Source organism: Uloborus diversus, chromosome 2, assembly GCF_026930045.1.
Source record: "Uloborus diversus isolate 005 chromosome 2, Udiv.v.3.1, whole genome shotgun sequence".
NCBI lineage: Eukaryota > Metazoa > Arthropoda > Arachnida > Araneae > Uloboridae > Uloborus > Uloborus diversus.
The window spans coordinates 156,013,359-156,038,708 of record NC_072732.1 but is presented as its reverse complement, the minus strand read 5'-3'; the positions used below and the strand labels follow the sequence as shown (position 1 = coordinate 156,038,708).

General features: G+C 34.4%; 1 protein-coding gene across 1 annotated transcript in view; it reads right to left on the bottom strand.

Moving 5' to 3' along the window:
• LOC129216103 (uncharacterized protein C8orf76 homolog) overlaps positions 1 to 25,350 on the bottom strand; it is an 89,381-nt gene that overhangs the window by 21,221 nt on the left and 42,810 nt on the right. The window contains exon 2 of the mRNA XM_054850257.1: positions 3,797 to 4,039. Coding sequence (XP_054706232.1) covers positions 3,797 to 4,039 — 243 coding nt within the window. The remainder of the gene's footprint in view (positions 1 to 3,796; positions 4,040 to 25,350) is intronic.

Genomic DNA, 25,350 nt, shown 5'->3' with positions numbered 1-25,350 from the left:
AAAGCCTGTTTACATATGGATTAACATATATTCCAAATTTCAACCAGAACATAGTATTACTTCTTGAGATAGGGCACTCAGAATGGAAAAAAAGAATGGGCGATTGCGCTACTCCCTTTCTAGCTGTTGACACCAAAATAAAATCAGCTCTTATACCCACTAAGGGCTACTTGCCGATAAATTTTTCTTTCATTCCGTTCATTATTTCTTGAGACACAGCAGTCACAATTGACAACAAAAAACGTTCTATAGCTCAACCCCCGTTTGAATTACTGACACCAAAATTGAATCAGCACCTGTTCCTGTTGATGGCAATATATGGACCAAATTTTGTTTGATTCCGCCAGTTACTTTCTGAGGAATAGCAAGCACGCGTAACTCAAAAAACGTCCCATTGCTCCACCCCCCTTGGAGGAATTCGCGCCAAAAACCAATGGGCACAAGTTCACATAGGGGCACATATGTGTACCAAATTTCGTTCTATTTCATGCGGTAGTTTTTGCTGTAGAGCGGCCACAAAAAAACTGGTCACACACAGACGTGACATACACACACACAGACAGACAGACATTTTCCAAAAATAGTCGAAATGGACTCAGCACACCTCAAAACGTTCAAATCCTTCGAAATTCGAAAATTTGCACGAATCCAATACTTTCTTCTATATATTAGATATAGAAGAAAGTAAAAAACGACAGAAAAAAATACACACACACACACACACAGACATATATATATATATAATAGTTTTAGAATGGCATTTTAACAGGTCTGTTCGTTGAACGTTATTAATAATTATCGTACACATAATCCCCGAAATTTTGGAGTAAGGGGGAAAACATTCGTATAGGTAGAGAGAGAAAAGCATATAATGAAAAATACCTCTTAAAAATGATGAAAAATACCCTTCAAAAATTCTTGGAAATTTCGAAGATGAAAATACCAGAAGTCCGGTAAAATATTGGAACACAATCCTCTCTGTTTAACAGCAACTACTAACGCTTCTCATACATTGTTTCAAATGCGATACCACATTAGAAAATATACATCTGAAAGGCATAACTCTGGATGAAAGTCAAAGCTAATATTTCTTACAGCAGCATCTGAATTTTCAAACTATTTTTGAAAAGTTAAAAAAAAAACAAATTAATATATCGGTATAAATTTATTAACTGTAACCAGGCAAGTTTTTACACCTCGGATGTTGAGATTGGCAAAGGCACTTGGGCATAGTAGTTAACATGTTGTTGCATCAGAGCAACATTAAGATATCTAATCCCACGAATAACACGAAGATATCTTACTGTTGCTATGAGACGACTATGTTGTGTTCATCGTGTGTAAAGCAATTCATAGCATTTTATCATTCATTTATAAAAACCTCATAGAATTTTGTTTTTAAGTAATTGTTGCAGTATTCCATTCTTATTCAACTTAATACACTCGTGATGTAATGTTGCAGTGGATTGTGGCATTCAAATGGAGAAGTGACAGCTGCAACTCAACAAGTGGTCAGAAGTTAATCAGCACGTTAAGTTTCAGTATTAATGATTTCAAATTAGGCAGATGTTTTCCCTTTTCCTCCAATAGTAAATATTTTTAATTACAATATTAACATACCATTACACTGCAGGTAGCAAGTAATAAGTAACTCAATAAGTTGACTTTTCTCCAAAGATCATATTTTTAATGCTCAAAGTTCAGAAGAAATTATTGTTTTGAAAGAAACAGAGATACATTTCAAATAAAAGTTACACAATATTGTAAAACATGGCATTTTCCCACAAATCCAACTCAGTAGGCAACCATTTAAAACTAATATACAGTAGTTTCACTAACTATATTTCATAAAATAAGTTTTATTTTGTGTAAATACTTCCACCTGAGGCAAATCACTTGTATTCAATGCATTTTTCAAAATTTATATTTTTGTGAAATTAAATTTAGTGATAATTTCACATTCCTTTTAATATTCAAATGAAAGATTCATAACATTGTACAACACAAATGTACTTGTATTGTGAATAGTAATCCTTGACAATGCCAGAAATAAGAACAGAATTTAAATCTAATGATGTCTGGGATAAGCTTTTGAGCATCCAAATGAAATTCATGGTGATGAGATTTAAAAAAAGAGCAGAATTTTACCAATAGAGATTGTTTCGATGCCTGTACGGTGGCTTATTTTACATAGCTTGAACTTTCCTCTTACACAAATATTTAGGATGTGCAAAATAAACAACCATACAGTCAAAGAAGAAATCTCCATTTCACAAGATTAGGCTGTTTGCTCCCTTGCCTTGACACTTTGTACTTCAGGTTTAAGTAATAAGCATACTATAATCACAATTTCAAGAAGAAATCATTATGTGTTACATGAATTTTGATTCTATCTCAAAAAATATTACTTCTCCACATTTTTAATTTTGTTGCTAAAATTGTATGTTAAATCAAATTAATTTCATTTTTTACATCAGCGGATTATGCAAAGATCTTTTTTTTCTTCAGGCTGATTTTAGGACCAGCGAATATACACCACCACGGGTGATACACAGGAAAATACAGTACAACAAATACGATATTTAAGAGTTAGAAAGCATTCAATTTGCAGTAATTCAAAAGCTAGATCAAAAACATTGAATGCATTTCTAAAGCACCAAACAATATTTGAATTTTAAAATGATTTTATAGAAATGCTTCACCACACAGTAAGGCGGTTCAAAAATACATGTAAAAAAAGTTTCTCCCAGATAACGGACACCCAATATCTTTAGACTTGTGGATAGTAATATACCGGACATTTTTTAGCTTTCTATTTCAACTGAAAGAGGGTGCTCAACCCCCTACCCCAAACTTCATACATATGGGGAGGGGTGTTGAAATAGTACAATATAACCCCGATTTAATGATTGTCAAGGGACTGGAAAAAGTTATTGTTAAATCAAGGAGCATAGACATTCAATGCATTCAAATCCGAAACAGTGAAATGTATCATTAAATTGAGGCATAATATTGCATTAAAATAATTATTTATAAAATAACAGCTGGGGGAAATTAAATGTTTCTAAACTTGTAGCATTTTCTATACAGTAGGAGACCGTTATAATGCCAACCTATATAACACAATTCTCTATAAACCGCACAACTTTTCAAAAGTAAACAATAGGTTCTGAAGTATAAAAAAATCCTCTGTTTTGCTTTGCAAACATAAAAATAGTTAGGCAAATTAAATTTTTTAAGTTTTTTTTATCTTTTCATCTTAATTCAAAGCTTTTAAATTTAAAATTAGTAATCATAATAAACAAAAAATATCAGATGGCTTTTACAGCTGTTATGCAAACCATGAAGCTAGCAGAAGTACAGAATAATGCACTTTCTTTTGATTGTGAAACATATTTATTTGTGAATGACTAATTGTAATATTGGTGCTTCAATATTCATTGCAGATAAAACTTATTCTGAAGTGCTAATATATAAATATATTCTGAATGTTAGTTTCAAAATTTGCGAAATGATCTTTTGTATAACGCAAAAACCTATATAATGCAAAAGCTGTGGTCCCAAGGTGTGCATTATAACAGCCTTCTACTGTACTACGGCTAATGTTAAATTATAATAAGGGGGTTATTGAGCACCCTTTTAAAATTTAAGTAAGAAGCTAAAACTTTTACAGCATAATACCATTAGTATGTCTAAAAAACTAAGGGGTGTCCTGGACTTAAGCTTGAAAAAAAATTTTTTTTGAACCACCCAACTGCACAGTCATTTGGATGTGTAAAAACGAATTTCCACAAACCAGTTTTAAGCTCCATTCCAATGCTTTTTCCGCATTTCCTAAATGCAATAAAGAACGAGAGAGGTTTTCCATAAACTCCCTCTTCCAAGTGTTGTTTGTAGCAGGCACTAGTTCAAGACATCGCTCATAAACTTCAGCAGACTTGGCATAGTTTTCTGAGAAATAATAATAATCTGCCTGATGTTTCAATGCAACTAAGACGTCTCCTTTCTCGTTTTTTGTTGCCTCTTTCTCCATGTACCACTGAAAGAGCAAACAAAGTCTAAAAATAATGTACATTTTGCAAACTTTAAGTTAGTTTTTAAGGGTTAATTTGATTAAAATAAAGCTTTACTTTTTATTATATCAAAAACAAATACTACTATTACACAGTATGGAAGTGATACTAATTATTAGCCCCTAAAGCAGAATACTTTGTGATGTTCTGCAACGTAATATCATTTGACCAAAATTGTTCTGCAAGAACTTCTAGTTTTGTACACACATAGAAACGTTATAAAATTAGTTGATCATGAAAACTTTAAAGTCCCCAACAGTTGGACAGGCTGTAAAACCTAAACTGTGTAAGATTCTCCAAATTAAATGCATAAAAAAAGCAAACATGTCAAATTTTTGTTAAAATCTTTGTCTGGGTATCAAACCACATTTGAATGAATAGAGTTACGGCAGGACATAATAAAATAATTGAAATACTATATTCAGGATGCAAAGGGGTTGAAATCTAAAGCCAGACACGCAGTTTTTGATGCAAAACATACGTTTATGGCAGAAATTGTGGTGGATGAAGATCAGTTAGGGGAAAATTATGAAAAGGGAACCAAAAATGCAAGAAAAATCAGAATGTTTCCAGATTTATAAGAAATATAAGAGGATCCCTATGAGGTCTGAAATAGTGAAACATGGAGTAAAGTTTCACAAAACAAACAGAAAGCTAGAACTCCAGTAAAAGCCGGAAAATTCTCATCCTATCCTATATTGCAATTAAGGGCATAAAGAAAGAATTCAAAGATAGTTTTCTGAAAAAATCTGTAGAATTTCTGCAAATATCTTAAATAAATCTGCAAATTTTGTGCAAAACATTAAGTTCTAAGTGAATTTAAAGTTTCTGCAAATGACGCAGGAAATTCCGACATTTTGCTCGAGCTTTCCGCCAATTAAGCGTAATTTGCAAAAATTTTAGATTTTCTTCTAATTTGAAGAAATTTGCAGAATTATATCTTTATTTGGAAGATATATGCAGATAATCTGCAGTTTCTGCAGAAATTCTACAGAAATTTCTAGAATTTCTGCAGAAAATTTGTCTAAATTTCCTCTCATTTGAACAGAATTGTTCTGCAGTTCATGCATCAGTTCTGCGACATAAGTCGCAAATTTAGTAGTATCGCGCTTTGGGGATATTAGCAATAACTAAAAACTGACTCAAAATAGTAAATTAGATAAGACAAAAACCAATTTATCCATGCAGAATGCAATTATGCTACATTTTGACAAAACTGCAGAACTTCAAATGCAAAGTGAACGCTAAAAATCATAAGAAAGCTTTACAGATCAGTAAACAACGCACACCAAATAAAATATTACTTTAGTTTCAGAAGCAGGAAATTTTTCCGTTAAAAATAAATAAATACATAATTTTTTTAAAAAAAACTACATTTCAACAAATTTGTAGTGGTTTTGGCAAACAAAATAAATAGAAAAATATAAATTTCGGATCCCTACTTTTTATGTTCTAGAGAAGGTAAATAGCTGAAAACATTTCGGTATATTGGCTCGCTCTCATATTAACTTAGATCCAGAAACATCTAATTAACGTCTAGAAGCAAGCAACAGTAATATAAATTAGTTTTGATGACCTGCCTTCTTTTAGTAACGTCTTAGATTTCCAGTTTCCAATGAATACACAAGGAATTTTTAAGTTGTATTTATCCTTATTTTAAACAATATTGACTAAGTTAACAAAAACATTGATACTTCTTTCTTGGTTCTTTATTCCTTCAAGAGAAAAAGTGAAAACAGAAATGTATTTTACCTGCTCACGAGATCATATATATAATGTCGGTAGTATAATTAATTGCCAGATTACAATGAAAACTGCATACCGATGGTGAAACATTTATTTCACCAGGTTGTAAAGAAATAGCATACGGAGAGCGATAGGTTCACATAAAATGAATGAAGGGGTCAGAGTGCCAATTCCAGACAATGTTATCAGGAGACGAATTAGTGACATGACGAGTGACATGAAAAAAAAAGGAAACATTGGTTGATAAACTACAAATAGCTGGATAATTTCTATTTCAAGTTGATAAATCATAATGACTTAATCATCAACAGACATAAAATGTGACAGACATGCTATGTTCTTGCCAATAAGGACGGCATTCGAGAACAATATATTTTCTTAAGAACTTTCTTTGCTTGCAACTGGTAATAAAATATTCCGCCTTACAACTAAATAAAAAAAAAACGGGATTCAGTTTTACAACTGCACAAGCGTTGCAGTGATGGAGCAGTTGCAACAATGGGGGAAATGTCGAAGGTTAGATGGTGGCTCACTAGACGTGTTCAAATGTATCAGCTATACGCAATCTGAAAGAAAATCTGTTGAATGTAGTGGCAGAACATTTGGCCATGATTCAAAACAAATTTTAAGCAATACCTCAAGTTGACTGGCACAGAACAATATGATTGGGTGTGAACAATGTGACGTGATCCATAGACGAATCAGCAAGGAACTTTCTTTCAAGTAATGAGAAAAATATATAGACCTCAGGAGCGACTGATCCTGAAAACTGGGGTTCACTGAAGTGCCTTTGGACACATACTAGCTCTTCGTAAAAATAAGCACCTAAAAATATATTATCACGCTATTCAGGAGCTGTCACTGTTGCCATTTTATAAGCATTTATTTTTGACGTGAGATTCTTAGTATTGGCGCTTTTCAAGAACAACAAAATATCGTGTCTTGATCTTCAATTTAAAAACTTCCTGTAGCCCTTCTCAACATAGAGTTGAATAAAAAGCGCCACTGTCCCTCAAGGGAGGTAAAACTGCCTGAGTCTTGTTAAGTTAAAGTTCGCGACTTGAGCACCAAAATTCATGGTGAACTCTAATTTAACTTCTAAAGAAACTGAAATATTTAAAATATTTCAAATAGTTAAAAGATAAAATATTAAATTCATATGGAAATGCTGTTTTTTTTTCTCCTTCTTGTTTTGACCAGTGGATGATGAAAACATTGTCGATATGGGCACATCAAATTTGACTGAATCAGTGTGCCGCAAGGTTCGAGCCAACTATCAAGTGTGCCATAAGGTCAAAAAGGTTGAGAAGCACTGCATTAAGCTACTGCAGAAAAGAGAAGTTTGTTTTCTTGCAGTGACAAAACGTAGAACAGAAAAACAACATTTACAGAACTCACATTCTTTTATTGTTGAGAATTTATTTAGCATCAAACGAGTAATTATTTTTTCCAGAAGCGAGAAATATCTAGAACCTTCTTAGCCAAGAAGCTCAGGCTGGATTTCGCTAGCTAAGGTATGAAAATAAGGTGCTAAGACTCATGCAGTTCAAATGAGATCAGCAGAGATTGAGAAATAAACAAGTTCCGAGAGATTTTATCTTGTGTTACTATTAGCAAAAGAGTAGTGTGTTTGTTTAAATGAAAAAAAAAAATAATTGTTCATGTTGTAAATAATATTAAGTGTTCTTTAGTCTTTAAAATTCTCTTCATACAGTGAGGTATTCTCCAACAAATAGGATTCTTCATTAAAAAACTGTTGTTGTTTCTGGAACCACTTCACTGAGCGCTTATCCATGGGAAGGGGTGAGGGGGAGGGGTAGTTCAAAAATTTTATTATTATTTTTTTTATATAACTAAAAATGCACTTACTCCCGTTTAAAAGTTTAATTTTGCACATCATTTTTTTTTTCAATGTTATCATTCCTTAAACAAATGGAACAACAATGACAGAAATATAGTATTTTTGCATGCGCGATCCCCACTATCCTCCTTATCGTAATCTCTGATCTTCGCCCTCATTTCAAGCATAGCAAGACTTGAACGTCTGAAGTTGAAAGATTCAATCGCGAGGCAGCGGCAAGCGTTGCTATCCCCCCCCCCCCCCCGCTCCACACGCAATTATTAATAAACAAAAACTACATCAATTATTTCAGATTGATTCAAATAAAAATGAGCTTATCTCTAGCAGTGTGTATATGCTTCAAGAGGCAAAGTAAAAATTGTACATTTCGACGCTTTAATGCCAAACTACCATTTCCACAATCATTACTTTTCATGCAAAAGTGTTTGAAAAAGAAAATTCCATTAAAAACTAGCAGTTGGAACTATCACTCCAGGAAATAGTGCAGCCAGAATTTGAGTTTGGCGGGGGAAGGGGATGCATATAAACTACCTAAACTACCGTATTAGGATTGGAGATGTGGAGCAGACGTAGGAAGACATTTGCACCAAAAAAAAAACAGACATACACACCACAGTTAACGTAGTGTGGACTCGAGAACGAAAGTTAGGGTGGAAATTATTTTGAAAAAAGGGATCACAATGCCTCCCCGTCAAAAAAGGTACTTGCCTTTGTAACACAGAGTGTTTTTTTTTAAGTCATAATCGGAAAATTATCCTTCAAAAAGTCCCAATCGCAAAAATGAACCGTTGAAATTTATTCGGCTTTACCGGCTGCTTGCCAATTTCTCACAAGAAACGTGGTCAGACAGTACGGTCTAAGTCGGCACCAGCAATCGAATTCAACTCGCGACTTCTTTTCAAATAAATAAATACAAATAAATAAAAGCAACAACTAGAAACAAATATCTTGCCTCCTGCGTCGGATATCCAAACTGAAAGGGATGCACTATAAAATAACGAGCTTTGATAAATTAGCAATGTTGGCTTATCGATTGTGGTGATTGGGCCAGTAGGTCATGATGTTATGAATGAGAGAGAGAGAAAAAGCAAGTACTTATTTTATGTGGTTAATCAAAAAGCATCTCACATCGAACACACATCCTAATGAAGGGAAGGAACGAAATAGAAGTTTCTGTTTCAATCCCATTTACGAAATGGAGAATATTGGGGGGGGGCGAAAAACGCTTTCAGATTCGTGAAGTTAAGATCCCCAAGTCACGTGATAGATTTTAAAGCGAAGCATTGGAAGAAATCAGGTTTCTTTCGCTAGTTTCACGCAAAACGTGTCAACCATTCGTTGTTGTTGAGTCTCGAGATTTGGGGGTCTTTGCCTCAGATTTTGCTGAGCCAATGATTGGACTTGCTCTCTCCGTTTACTTATTCCTGCTCTCAGCATAGCATTATATTTCCAATAGCGTCACTGGTAAGAGGTGGAAACCCGCCCCGGATGACCCCAATCCGGGCCAATGGCGGATTCAATATGCCACAATTGTGAGGGGCCACCACGATCATAGGGGCTTCGAAGGAGATGCAAAAATGCACATGCTAAATGCTTCACAGTTCTTTGATTAACAAGGTGTCCAGCAGAAATGCATTGCGACGAGCCACCACACGTGTAAATCCACCACAGCATCTAGAAGGGGGGAGGGCAATTAAAGTGGATTTAAAAGTTTCTATTCTGAAATTTCGCCTCAATTTATCTTTAACTAGCTGCGTCGCTTGGCGTTGCACGGCCTATTTCGAAAATAAAAGTTATGTCAAGTGACGCATATTCAACCATCTGGCTTTGATAAAGAAAAAAAAAAACAGCGCAAAATTTCTCGACAGAAAAATGACACCAGTCTGTAAAAATCCCTACTATTTAAATTTGGACAATAGTACCCCAAAATACCCCGTTCGAATAAGGAAACTTCATGCACTTCCCTAAAAATCCCTCTTTCCGTCAGATCGTAACTGACGCTGCGTGCGCTATCTCAAATGTTACATCAATCCCAGCGGCGGGGGGACCGGAGGGCAGGTACATGAGCTGTGAAGTATGTCCTTTTCTACCGAATGAATAAGGAGACATACAGCTAAAAGGGTCATTGGAATAAATTCAAGAGTTCCAAAATAGAGTCTACAAATCCTCATTAGAACAAGGACAACAGCCCCCAATGCAATCTCGGCAATAGTCCCCAAAAATCCTTTATTGAGTCAGTATGCTAACAGTCCTTAAAGATCCCCATCAGAGTAAGGACAACAGTCCCCAAAATTTTTCATTAGAATGAGGACAATAAAACCTCAAACTCCTTCGCAGAAGAAAAAGAAAACATTTCTTATTAAGATAAGGACATTCATCAAAAATCCAAATTTCATTTGCAAGTTTTTGGCTCATAAAAGGTTGAGTTTTGCTTCAAACTTTCAAAAACTCAAAAGCACAAGAGAAGCATAGCACTGGAATCTTAATATATAAAAATCAATGTCCTGAGATAACATATATATATATATATATATATATATATATATATATATATATATATATATATATATATATATATATATATATATATATATATATATATATATATACGAGGCGTATTTTTAAAGTAAGTTCCGTTTTGATATAAAAAAAGAACGAGTACAGATAGAGCAAAGAAATTTATTGCACAAAAATCTACCATCCTTACGCTATTTTTTGACATTGCTCCCGTGATTTTCCAAACATTTGTCATAGCGTGGTACAGGTTTTTGTATACCTATTCATAGAAAATTGCCGCCTGTGTAGTCAGCCATGGGATAACATGTTCTCTGAGCTCATTATTGCTGTTGTGCCACAGACCACCTTGGAAAGACTTTAGATGCCGAAACAAATGAAAGATGCTGCGAGTAAAGGTCAAGATTTACGGTCGCCACTCGCCACGTGGCGACTCAGTTTTCAACATTGGCGACCCCAAAAAATTTCTACAGTTGCCAACTTTTTTGGGGGGTTATTTTTAATTTAGATCCCAAGAAAAGAATTTCAATGCGTCAGTACTATAAGGATTCACCGATAGAGACCGTACTCGGACTAGATGTTGTTTATTTTACAAAGCTTGCATGTTCTTTCTCACTGCCTGCCTGTATGTTGGTTATTTTACGATGCTTGAATGCTCCTCTTACGCGATTTAGGCCATGTAAAAAAAGCAAAAATACAGTGAATTAGGAAGCCATTTGCACAAGATTAGAGCGTTTGCTCCTTTATCTTGACTCTGTTTTTCAAGTAATTAGCGTACTATAATCATGATTTCAAAATAATTGTATTTTAGATTATATTTCAGATTAATTTTGATTATTTCTTCAAAGTAATTACCTTTTCACGTTTTTAGTTTAGTTGCTCAAATGGTATATATCGTATATTAAATTCAAACTTTATTTTTTACATCGTATTATACACCGCCTCCGATTATACGAAACTTTTTTTTTTCTTCAGGCCCATTTTAGAACCTGCAGATTATACGCCGCCCGCGGATAATACACAGGAAAATACGGTTATTTAACGGGGTTCGTACGTTCCGGAAAACCTGGAATTGTCATAGAAAACGACATAGTTAAATATGTGAGGGAAATTTCAAATTCCCCCCCCCCTCAAATTTTTTTTCCAATTTTTTCCCAGGGAATTTTGCACCTTGAGTTCTAATCTTCGTTTTTATTGATGTTTCCTGAAAAAAAAAAAAAAAAAAATTTTGAGGCAAAATGACGCCGGCGATAAAATAAAAAAGGACCGCGGACGCCATTTTTGCCCCTCAATAGTTCCAAAGAAAAAAATTCCTAGGGTGAACAGGAATTATCCACAAATTTAACGGGAGAAGAACATTTTCCTGCATCTGAAGCACAAACCTGCGAATGGTAGGGTCAATTGGGAAAATCGTTTTTTAACCGAAAAGTCTTTTCAGCTACAAATGAAACGTAGTCGCCATTTTTGGTCATTTATAAGATGGAAGTAGACACGATGCTTAAATGCCTAAGTTTCCAAAAACAAAGCAGAATTGGATGTTTTCTTTCACTGCAAACTAATGAAAACAACGCAAAATGTGCTGCAACTTGTTTTTATTTTTAATTTATTTTAAATAAATAATTTTCTTGAGAAATGAAAAAATATTTTCTTAAAACTTAATCTTATCCTCATTGCCTTGGACGCAAATGTGCTAAAAACTTTTCAACTGAATTGTAGTTTCACGAAGATTTATTATTTTTAAATTGTTTTCCCGCTACAAATTCAAAAAATTATTTCTTAATTTTTGTCGTAGCCGCCATATTTGGTCATTCCCAAGGTGGCAGTACACAAGACTTTTTAAGAGCCTAAGTTTCCGAAAATGGCATTGGATGTTTATTGCAGTGCAAACTATTGATAACAACGCAAAATGTGCCCTTTTTTCCCGGGTAATTCGTAATTATTTTCTGGAACAATGCGAAATTTTATCCTCAGAGCATTTTTTTTTTTTTATTCTAATTGATTTAGACACTTATGTGCTACAAACTGACTATTTGTCTTAATTGTAGTTTTTTAAGGATTAATTATTGATCTTTTTCTGAAACAGTTTTATGTTTTGCTTTAAATCTTGTTCTGAAAGTATAAAAATATGTTGCAAATTTTGGCTCTTTAAATATGAAAAAAAAAAAAACAAAAAAAAACATCATATTATATGTTTTTTTACATAAACCCTCGAAGGTCGTTCCGATCCTATTTGATTCCCAATTAACTCACACAGTCTTTATTCTGAAAAAAATCGTCAAACTAGGAACACAAATTATTTAATTTTAAACTTGAAAAGGCAACTTGTTTTTGACCGCAGAAAGCCGCCCCCCTCCCCCCGTGTGCCCCATTTTATCATTCCTTTGCCATAAACAATATTCCATGTTGTCCCATAAATCCTGTATTTCATTAAAAATCCTATACATCATTAAAAATAGAAAGAAAAAAAACTATATTACTATAAACTATATCTTATATTTCTGCTGTGATGTGGACGGTAATACTCGCAATCGATTAGGAATACGTTCCATTAAAAATCGTTTATACAACGGAGGCTAGTTTCTACTTATTTGAATAACTGTTGTAATTTTTTGATCTTCAATCGCATCAGATTAAAATATAAGCCAAATAGCCAGTCCTTTGATCGTTTTCCCTTCATAGTCATCCTAACGTGGAGATGCTGCGTATGGAACGTAGTCGCCTTGTTTGGTCATACCCTTAGTTCAAATAATGCAAAAAAAATGTTTTTTTTTTTTTTTTGGAAATATATTCTTGGTAAATGCTAAATTGCATATTATTGGAGGAGGTTTGTAGTTAATTATTTTTATGCCCCCCCCCCAAAAAAAAAAAAAAAAAAAAACAATTTTAATTATTGAAAAAATTCAAATCATATGCTTATCTAATATTTTTTCTATTCCCTTCGTGCTAAATTTCTTACAATTAATTCTTTTCATTAAACTAGTTACTTGAAAAGTGCATGTTGATTTTTACTACCATGGCGTTTGCAATGATTTACAAAAAGATTTTAAACTAATTTGTTGTTTTTATGGGAAATACTTTTTTTTCCCCTGCGGGACTATGGTACTGTGTACACTACTTTATTTTTGGTTTAATGACTTTTTTTTCTTGTGAAACTTTAAAATGGGTGGAATGAATCAGGAGCTCCCAACCTTCACCCAATGCCTCTTATATTTCCATGATTAATGTAATTTATATTTCTTGTTAGCATTCCTTTAGCATCACTTTCATAATATTTGTTTCAAAAAATACAAATTGAAATCCCCCCCCCCTCCCATTCTTGTACTAGAGCGCTGTTTTCAAAACACGGTAAAACTGGTGGCCACCATGTTTTTTTCAGTCTAGTGGCCATTGGCCACTTGAAAATTTTCTGAATCTTGAGGTCTAGCTGCGAGCGAGGTGAGGACACACCAGAGGATGTTCAAAAACGCCCCAGCCAAAGCCCTGAAAGAGTCCTCATGGTTGACTAAACGGGCGGTAACTTTGTACGAATAGGTATACAAAAACCTGTACCACGCTATGACAAATGCTTGGAAAATCACGGGAGCAATGTCGAAAAATAGCGTAAGGGTGGTAGATTTTTGTGCACTAAATTACTTAGCTCTATCTGTACTCGTTCCTTTTTTATATAAAAACGGAACTTACCTTAAAAACACGCCTCGTATATATATCAACGCACAGCCAATACCGCTGAAGCCTCAGACTTGAAATTTGGCAGGCATGTCCACATGATTACGAATGTATCCACTAAGAAAGGATTTTTCGAAATATCAATTAGTTCGGGAGAAATTAATTAAAACCCCTTAATTTCTGTGAAATTAAAACCTATCAATGAAATTTAAATTCCTTATTTTCAGAGGCTTTCCTCCATTCAAATCATTATCCAGTACTTCATCTCAACTTTTGGTCGATGTTTCTCACGTGATTCTTCGAGGCTTTTCTCAAGTCAAATAATAATCTTTCTGTCTTTTGCTTTCATTTTTTCAAAACTAGAAACGAAATTTTTAAGAACATCATCACAGGCGGACTATCCTTTTGATGCAGTTTCCTGTAAAAGTTTGCTTTGCAATAACCGTTAATAAGTCACAAGGACAGACATTAAAAGTAGCAGGGATCAATTTAAGAGAAGACTTTTTTTCACACGGTCAATTTTATGTTGCTTGCTCCAAAGTCAGTTCATCAAGCAGCTTAATAATTTTAGCACCAGAAAAAAAAACTAAAAATGTTGTATACAAAGAAGTTCTTGCTTAAACATAGGTATAACGATAAAATGTGGATGGCCTGTGTTTGCAAAGATAATCAATACTTTAAAAGAATCGTTAATAACAGTTAAATATCGGTTAAAGACAACGGCATATATATAAGGAGTCCAGGGGCCCCGGGATCCTCCCAAAATTAGAAAAAAAAAATAGGTAATAAGTAATTATTATGGGGGATTTTCGAAACTAGGTGCACCAAGCACTGTTAACCCCTGCTAATTCCATTACCCGAGCAATGCCGGGTACGAGAATGCTAGTTTAAAATAAAAATATTACAAATTTGATATTTTATAATCTTCATAATTACGTAGTAAGTACGTATGAGGTGGCAACTTACAAAAAAAAAAAAAAATCGGTTGAGTACCATGAAAATTTAGAAAAGTTCGAATTGATCCCAGTAATATTTGTTCGCAATCCTTCAGTGCAATCGGTGATACAAACCACTGCACAAACAGATCATTTGCGAACAGCCCCTTACCATCCATTTTCTCGATTTGAGGAGACCGTGTTGTAAAAATGGTATAATGTTTATAACTTGTTGCGAAAATAAACCTCGTGGGTATAAAATACTTGCATTTTGGAACAATCAGGCAGTGGACGCTGTTTTACAACACTGCTTCTGCTTGTAAGTCAATAAAATTAAAAAAAAATAATAATAAAAATAAATAAACGAATAAAAATCCTGGCGGTAAATATTATTGGGCAGCTGTAAAGAACGTTTAGATTTTGAAAACGCACAGAATCGTAAATAAGTCATAGACAGATGTGAAAATGTTGCGTGATCGGTTAATAATTCGAACGCGCACAAAATATCCATTGGCGGCTAAATCGTGCTGCTTGAAACCCATTAGCGGAACTGTATAAAATGAACCAGTCCTGCAAAAGATGAAAAAACCTTATATCATGGCGGAACGACAGTGCTGAACGTCCACACAGTTGAGCAAAAATGACAAACACAAAATAATCAAAAAAAAAAAAAAAAGTCGAACGTCTACATAGGTTTGCCCAGACGTCCCGGTTTAACCGGGACAGTTCCGGTTTTCAAACAAAATTCCGGTGTCCAGGCCGGTTAACTTTAGGTCCCGGTAAAAGATAAATTTGATTAAAAAACGACCAAAAAAAAAATCTAAAAATAATTCTCTGCGAAGGATTATCAAGGATAATTGCTTTGTCATTTGTAACATTCACTTGAAAAATTAAGATCGGGTTAGGTTGTGAGGGTTTTTACAACTAGTTTAAAAACTTAAAAAGAATTGTTCCCGCCAACAAAAAGTACATGTAAAATATTGTTCAACTTTTCATCCCTCATTCAAATTGTTTCTTTTTACGAAAAAACTTGTAGGTATTAACATGCAAGAACTAACATTTTTAAGTTTATTTGCTGTCACTTCTTATTACCCTTGTTTCAGGTTCATAATTACTAACTATTTACTCATAGCATTGAGAATGAACTTCTAATACTCTAAAAGCCATCAAGGGGTGTCTACCCTTTGAATACTCGCGACGTTGGGTGGGGGGGGGGGGGGGGAGGATTCCAGTGTCTCAGTTAAACATTTCAAAAATCTTTACATCACTGAAAAAGTTTCGTATAACCGCGAGACACATGCACGCAATTTTTTGCAAATTTAGAACTTTTTTAACGTTGCTGAGCATAATTCTTGCATTTCAATACTTAGTTATTTACTTTTTACAAGTTAAGAGTTTCTCGATTATCAAGTGTTATAAGATTTTTGCATAGAGAAAATAAATTACAGAATTAACGGTTATTAAAGGACAAAATTATAAGTATTGATTGCAGTACTTGATTCAAGGGTACTTATTCAATGCGAAAACGTCGACCTTCCGAAGAGAGAAGCCTTCTTTGTGACTACTATACTGGTACTAGTGATGTGCCGGATCATTAAAAAAGTAGATCCGCGGATATGGATCCGGATCATTAGTGTCAAGATCCACGGATACGGACCTCAAAAAATTCTTTACACAATTCAACTATCCAAGTGTGAAATTTGTTACGGAAGGTATTCCCGTCAGGGTATTGGCACTGCTTCTTCAAAAAATGTCATTTACGGCACGGCGAAAATATTATCAAGACTATGATTTACTCTTTAAAGAAATCTCCGTTAAAATTGAGGGAGAGTTGGAAGGAATGGGTCAGCGCTGCATTAATGCTTAGATAGAATGTGAAAAATTATTCCTAGCCTGCTCGGTAGATCTAGGATACAAGAGCAAGAGCGTAAAGTTGCTAATGGACAGGATAGAAATAATTTTTCGCATTTTATTTCAGCATAAATGCAGCGCTGACCCATTCCATCCAACTTACTCCGACTGACGAAATAACAGAGCCGGGAACACCTTTACAAACAGTAAATAGAGAATTTAGTCTTTTTTTTCTTCCGAAAGATGCCGAGAAAAACCAAAATGAAGAATACCACAAACCCCAAATCAATAACAAAATATAATATTAAATTAAAAAGTTGAAGAAAAAAAAATGTCCCAGAGGGCCGACCTCAAATTAAGATGAATTTCGCGGGTCAGAACACACATTGTTAACAAATATGAACTGACAGCAGATAGAAATCTTAAATCATTGAGCATTTTCTCCTTATTTTTCGACTATGAAATCGCTACTAATCACGCGTATAAAGGCTTAGAATTGCATTTAAAATTTACTTACCAAGATTCTACTATAGATCAGTTCTACCAAGATCAGTTCCTACTATACATAACTTGGAAGTTCCAAACAAATATCAAACGCAGAAAACTTAATTCTTTCAATTAGGGCCAATATTTTTAACGTACGGATGAGTTTTTAGCACCGTATTTCTGAAAAACGTTAAGTCGGTTTTAATCAATATCCCCGGTAATTAAGGTTCTACAAAAACGAGGCCAAGCTAAGAACACTTTCGATCAAGTCACCTTTTGAACGAAAAAAAAATCTAAATCGGTTCATCTGTTTAGGAGCTACGATGGTAGAAATAGACAGATACAGACTTTTAAAACTTATTACCCCTTCTTTTTTGCGTTGGGGAGGGGGTACAAATTGAATTCAGAAATGATACATTATAATTTAAATAGGGAATAAAACCTAATTTAAACGGAATTTAAGTCTTTTATTCAAATATTAAAAAAAAATTAGAATAGAAAAGATCCGTTTAAGATCCGTCAAAAAAGTAACGGATACGAATACGGATCTTTATTTTCCCTCGGATATCCGGAAACATCACTAACTGGTACTAAGGGATCTGTCATTTCCAATATTATTTCTGAATCAAATTTATAAAATCTTATCCGCTTTTGTTTGTTAAAGAATTGTTATTCACACCAGAGGCGCCGACTTGCAAAAATTATTGAGGGGGCTAGACATCACCGGGGGTTTAGGTGGCTATGCAATCCCACGGAGGTTCCCCCCCTCCCCTCCCAAATAAAGGTCAGATTGTTGTACCTTGAGAATGCCAATTTACGTATTTTCTGGTGTTTAATTTAAACAAACAAATGTGACATGGCGTTTTTAACGTAAAACAATCTAAAAAATGGTATACAAATTTTCTAGTTCAACTAGATCATGTCGCTTGTCTTAGAAAGAGACAGTTTTTTGTTCTTTTCTACGGGGAGCCGTGCAGTGCCGTAGCGAGGCATTGAAAAAGATAGGGCACTTGACTTGCATGGAAGGGCACTCCTAGAGATGTCGACTTAAAAAAAAATATTGTGAAAGGGGAGGGGGGTCTTGCCGCGGGAAATTTTCTAAATTTGAGATCAAAAATAGTGAGCTTCAAAGTTTTTTTTTAAGCATTTTAAAGACATTTAATCAACATTAGAACCCCGAAAACTCGACAAGCCTGACACATTTTTTGGCTTTGAAAAAAGAAAATAGTAAATACAAATACGCACAGTATTTTTGTAAAAAGGTAATTTAATTAACGCATGTTTTTTAAGACCAGTTGTTTTTTCATAAGTGATATCGGCTGACATATTCAAGTGTAAACGCAGTTTCTCAATGTCTAGGTCATTTTTGAAAAACTCACTTGATTTTTCAAAATTTGTTTCACTTTTGTTTAATAAAAGCAAGCACTCTTGTTCAACTGCAATGACCTATGTGAGTCCAGTTGATGTAAACCGCCCAATAATGCAAGATTGTACCATTTCACAAACCTCAATGTATTTATTGCCTTGTAGTACTTTGGAATTTTGAAAGTGTGCAGTGAGCTGGCTTTGTTGTTTTCATACTTCTTTGGTATAATACGTCGATTCCGAGGAAGTGAAAGGATCATCATTTTGTAAAGGTTTTCCTTTTCAACACAATTCCCAAAAGCATTCAAAACTATCACGCCTCCCATTTAATACACAAATCAAACCCTCATATATTTTTTCCAGATCAGCAACACTTAGAAGAGCGCGCCCCAGCGCTGCCCACTAGCTACAGACTTGACCCGTAAGTTCGCGCACTGGGACAAATTCTTAGTGTCCCTGAAGCACCGTAACACCAACATTATTCACACCACTCGTTTTCAGATAACCTGCTTACTTCCATAATAATTATTTGTTTTAACTCATTACTGAATGTATTTTACAAGGTAAACTATCTTCAAACAAGGAAAATAAAAGATAAATTTATGAGTTAAGAAAGCATAATATGACTAATAATTTTCTTGATTTATTGGGGGAGCTCTGCCCCCTCAAAAATATTTTTGAGGGGGCTCGGCCTCCTCAGGCCCCATGGAGTCGGCGCCACTGATTCACACCACAGTGGTGTATTTAATAAGTCTGTAGTTAGCAACCAAAAGAACATTGTAAAAAATGGGGATTGGGGTGGGGGCTTCTTTAAAAATTTCAATTAAACACCTATTGCATAAATTCAATAAGAGAGAGTTTTCGAATAATGCAATTCATGCTTCCACAAAGATTTAAAATTAATCTCTCCGATTTACGAAGTAGTATACACAGTGGCGTATCTAGTATGGGTGGCACCCGGGGCGGTAATTTGTGGTGTCACCCCCCCCCCCCCCCCGACGCAAAAGAAAAACAAAATTTTATGTAAGAAATTCATGCAATTATCAGAAACCGCTAAATTTGTGTCATAACGAAATTTTAAATGTGTTAATGTACAAAAAAGAAATAAGTGGGTGTCCGGGGGTTTATCTCCTGGAAAATTTTCAATTTTGTAGTCTTAAAAATGCATTTTAGCTTCATATTTTTCAAAAACCTGCAATTTCACTTCGGGTGTTAACCCTCAGACGGGTGACACTAGGGGCGGACCTCCTCCCCCCTGTAGTGACGCCACTGGTATACATCTTTTAATAACAAAATACTTTTAAAAATGACAATTAATTCAAGGCAAAGAAGGGAATAGAAATAATATGTTCCAGTTTCAGTACATTGCTCAAACAAGATTTAAAAAAAAAAAACCTGTTAAAAATTAATGTTCCATTCTGAAGTCTATAATTCATTGTTTAAAATGATATTCAACCTCTCATATATTTCAATGATTTCTAACTGTTTGCTTTTAGAAAGAAGCACACACAATGTTTTTCTTGTTTGTTGCACACATCTGTTTCAACTGGCCATTCTATTGTTTCAACTTCATAATTCACAGTAATGAAAACGTTAAGAGGAGGAAAGTTTTTGGGAGTGAAGGCCTTTCGTGCAGAGTAGCAATTCTCGAATAGCAAGATAAACATCATAACAGAATAGTACAGTTCTTCGCACGGGAATCAATTGAAAGAAGTGGGAAAACTTTCCTCGTTTTGCAGTCAAGTGATTTTTCTTTCTTGCTTTTTTTTTTTTAAATTCCCCCTTTGACATGTTTGATGAATGTATCCATGTTTTCGTATTTCTGCCCGTGTATTAAAACTGATAAGAATTTTTTGATAGACAGGCACAGAACGAAAAGAAAAAAACATTCCGTTTCTTCTGCTTGCGCACTTTTTGGACTCCTCAATAGTGAAAAAGTTGAGAACCATTGGTACAGAGCTGATAGGACGAAGCCTGACCTTGAAAACGTTTGCTTCGTTTTCGAGAGTTCATCGAAATAAGAAAGGGTTATAGGCGTTTAGCTGAATAGGGTTAGCTTCGTACAATTCGGTGGTAGGAACGGGACCCCTCGGAGAGTGATGTCTCAGAGACACATTGCCATGGGCGTAGCCGGGATTCCCGTTAGGGAGGGGCATAGGCGCAACAAGACTGTCTTTTAGTTGCTCTCCCCCTCCCCTTGTACAGACTTCTGAAATAGCTTGTAATTAGTCCTCATCTCTCCCTAATAAAACATTTTATGCTACTTTTGGGCAGGAAAATCGGTTATGTGGCTCTCTCCCGGGAAATGTTTCGAAATTGAAGTCCTAAAATCAGTTTTAAATTACCTTTGGTGACATTTGGAAAGAGTTCTACCTCCCCCCTCCCCTCTGGCTACGCCCATGCACAATTAGAAATGCTAGTTTCATACCGATTTCGATAGAGACAGAATATCTGTCGTGAACACCCTGAGAAACGTTATTATTGGTATTGTTGGCGTAATTTAGCTAATGCGTCTTCGCGTTGAGGTTCTTAAATGAGTGTTTTTTTTTAATTGGAATTTAGAGTTGCTAAATAAAGCTTACGATACAGGTTTTTCTTTTTTCTTGAAGCACCATTATTTGCTCACAATAAGAAATAAATTTCAACTGACAATAATACGCCGATTTGAAGAGTTGATTTGCCAATCACGCGTACTACTCCCAATTTAATACAAAAGCAGTTTTTGACTAGTGGAAAAACGAAGCGTGCTTGGACGACACTTAAATTGTTTTCCTCACAACGGAACCAAACTCACTTACAAGCAAAAAAAACATAAGGTATTAATCGAATGTTGACACAAAAACAAATCTGTCGCCACACTTCTTCCCGTAACAAGACCATAAAAGCTAAGTGGTTCAATTACTACTTGAAAAAAGGAAGAAAGAAACGACTCGATGGAGTCTTTGAATCGCGTTTCTCTCATTTATTAGAAGCCGTGGAGAGAGAGAAAGAAGTTCTTCCTAATCAAATTCCTGACCTTAATCGCAGTAACTTGTCGCACGTGGCTTTTAAGTTCCACCAAGGCTTAACTTAATTGAAATAAGCTTAATGGGCGATACAGCATTATTTCTCTGTTCTCATAGACATTGGATAGCGACCTAAATCTTTTTCAAGTGTCATTATGACCCCGGCGGGGGGTGGGGAGGCACTGTGACCTCCCAAAAATTTCTGCATTCAGCGAACTTTGACGATTCAGCAAAATTTGCAGTTGCAGTTTGGGGCGCCTCTGATTAAGCCAAGAAAAAACTTATATTTATTTTAAAATGAAGGACTAGCAAATTCATGCCTTAAGTAACTTGATCGACTACAGTGGTGCTACATTTTTTCCACCGAGGGTCGCACTTCATATAAGGATGAACCTCGTGAGCCAGAACACATAAAAAATTTCAAATATAGTGGAACCTCGATAACTCGACACCTCAAGTGAACACGAAAACATGTCGAGTTGAGCGGATGTCAACTTACCGAGAATTCATAAATTCAAATCCTAAAGAGCCTCTTGTGTCACTTATTTACTAGTGCTTACTATTCCCGCTAAAAAAAAATCAATTCAAGAAAATTATTTTTATTTTCTTTTCTGCTTTTTCTGGAATCGTACACATAAAATAAATAGTATTGTAATACCTCACGAAGGAATAAATCCATAATTTTTAAAAAGAAATTAGAGCTCTTTGTCAGTCAGGTTTATTAAAGATAAAAAGTCTTGCTTACAAAGCATTTGAAAAATATGTATTGTGGTATTTAGAGATTGCAATACCGAAACAAAAATTTAATACCGGTATACAGCATTTTTGAAACGTGATACCGGAAAACCTGTATTAATACCGACATTTGAAATTTCTTAAAAAAAATTTTGAAAATATCTTGTTTCGTTGAAACATTTCATAATTTTGTACAAAAATCGTATTATTTATGAAAACGTATTGTGAACAAATAGAAAATGAAGGGACAAATGTTATACTTAAAAATTAATAATAATAAAACACAATACATATATTTAATTGTCTCTAAGCCTGGAACTCATTTTGGTGCTCAACTTTCCTACAGTTGAAAATACTCTTTTTGCTTTTACTTAGGTCGTTGGTAATGTTAACAACGCGCGATACATGCATACATGTCATGTCTAGAAGTCCTTCGTCTTTAAATAATTCGGTCTCTTGCGTGTTATCTTTGGATAAATCCTTTTTGTGTGTGTGTGTGTTTCTTTTGTATTGAATGTATTATTAACATTTTTTTTAATGTAAAGATAGTTTTAATTTCTTCCCCAAAGACAATACCAATAGCCAATATTATCATCATTTTCTGTTAAGCAGGTTTCTCTTAAGTTTGGGTTTGCTTTTTATTAGCCCTCTGGTTTGAAATTTACGAATAACTTGACTAAATTCGAATTTGTTAGTTTCTCTTATTCGTTTTCCTTCCAAAATTCTTTACAATTTTAAATTTGTAAACATCTGAAAATATGTTTCAATTGATTATGCTTTACCTCTATGCAAATTTTCAAGGTACAATATAATTTATAAATATTATCTAGCCAAGTATAAAGACAAACAGCGAGACAGGAAAACAAACCAATACTGGGATAACAAATTACCATTTGTTATGCAAAAAGAAAAAGTTTTTTTTGTCAAAATGTAGTATAGTTGAGACACATAATTAAAAAAGAAATCATAAAGTATTACTGCAATTGACGGTTAGAATGAATAGTTTATAGGACAAATGCATTCAAAATTACTCGAAATTAACTTTCACAAAAGAGAAAGTGAGTAATCAGGGAAATGGAGAAAATTAAAACATGGTAAACTAAAGCTCACGAAAATGCGATTCATTTTAAAATCTAGTAATGACAATATCATTTTGATATCATTCCGCTACATTTATTTAATGACATTGTACTAGTTTGTGCTTTCAAAGCCGAATTTTTACATCAATTGATTGATTTTCGTGTTCTGTATCATGGAAACAGAAGTGTAAGTTAAAAAAAATAAGTGGATCTTTAATAAGTTAAATTGAAAATTCTCTTAATTGAAACTACTATTTATTATCTAATACCGAAAATACCGGTATTTTACCTCAGCAAATACCGGTATTACGAAATTGAAAAATTGCTTGCAATACCGGTATTGCAATCACTAGTGGTGCCGCACTTCTCTTGGGGATACCCCTTGATATAATTCTCCAACCCTGAAAGAGTCATCAGGACTGCCACAAAAGTTCAAGCATGAAATTCCCTGACATTTCCAGGTTTTCCTGTAGCTTTTAGAAAAAAATCCAGGTTAATGAATGTCGACTTACGTTATTAAATACCAATACAGCACATTTTTAATGTAATTAAACCTCCTTCATGAATCGAATAATGTTTAAAAGTATTATCAATAATTGTAATCAATATTTGGGCTAAGTTAAGATAAGCTAAAACTTTAATTACATTCATTACAAATGCTTTAAAAGATCAGCTGTTTCCGATGGGTACTTTTTGTGAAAAAAGACTGAAATCTCAAACGCACAAGCAATTTTTGGCAAAGCCAGTTTCAATGTTGTCATGTTTCAAAAATAAACAAAAATAATAATAAAAAAACGTTTTAACCCATAAAAGAAACAATTTTGAGACTTGAAATTTTTATAACCCTCCTACATTTCATGAAAAAGTAAAAAATAAAAAATACAGAATGAAGGCTATTAAGATAAAAAGACCACAGATGCATTGTGGAAAATACTAATAAAATTTCTAGCTAAGCATGACTTTGATTTTTTTTTTTTTTTCTGAAGAAGCAAAATAAAACGTAATTATATTAAATCAGAACTTCATGATTTTCGTATGGATATTTCTTTTCTTTTTTCTTTTTGCAGCATTATCAGATTCAGTCTTCAAAAATGAGCTTGAATTTTCTTAATGGCGCAGCAGTTTCACCCATCAGATGGAAAAGTTGGAAAGGAATGCCCTAACATTTCCAGAAATTTCAACAATTTGCAATAGTCCCTGACATTTCCCTCACCATACTAGGTGATTTTCATTTTCCCTGATAATTCCAGGTTTTCCATGTTTTCCAGGTGCGTGACAACCTTGCTGATGGTGGTAAAATGTGGATTGAGATTCGCTGATCTATCGATGGTTTGTAGCAGTTTTAAAAAGACATTTTAGTTCAATTATTCTCAAAAGCCCTCTTAAGTATGTAAGAGAAAGTCATACTTAAGAGGGAAATCGAGAGAGACAACTCTAAAAAGTCGGCAACCCAGCGAAAAACAGTATATTCGGCTTTAGGGTCAGCCGTTTCTTCCATTCAATCGTAAATTCGATATTAAACTTATAAACAGAGTAAAAAACGAAACATTTTCGTAATACTACATGATGGTTATTAGACAATCCGGATGGCGAATTTCCCTTCTCATTTCGCAATTTCTGTGATTGTTTCGTTTCGTCGCATCTACTTCTCGGTTGGAGAGGGTAAGGAAGTTGTTTTGTTGGAAGTTAGCGACCACTGTTCTTTGCTCTCCCGCATTCCAAATCTCCTGTTCGATGTGGTTTGAATATCAGTTTTACTTATTTCGGCTAGTGCACTCTTAGACCATTGAGAGAGAGAGACAAGCCATTCCATTCAGTCACTATTGTATGCGCTGAAGAAGGATTGAAGGCGACAAGTTTTATTAGCCAGGGAGAAGATCAAATATTTTCGCCGTCGTGTGCAACGTGATTCGGTCCTTGGGATTTCGGCGTTTTCTTCGTATGTCCTTTTTAAATCGGCACAACTCATACTCAACAAAGTAGAAATTCGAAAAAAAAAAAAACTCACTTATCCATGAATCAATAAATTATGCG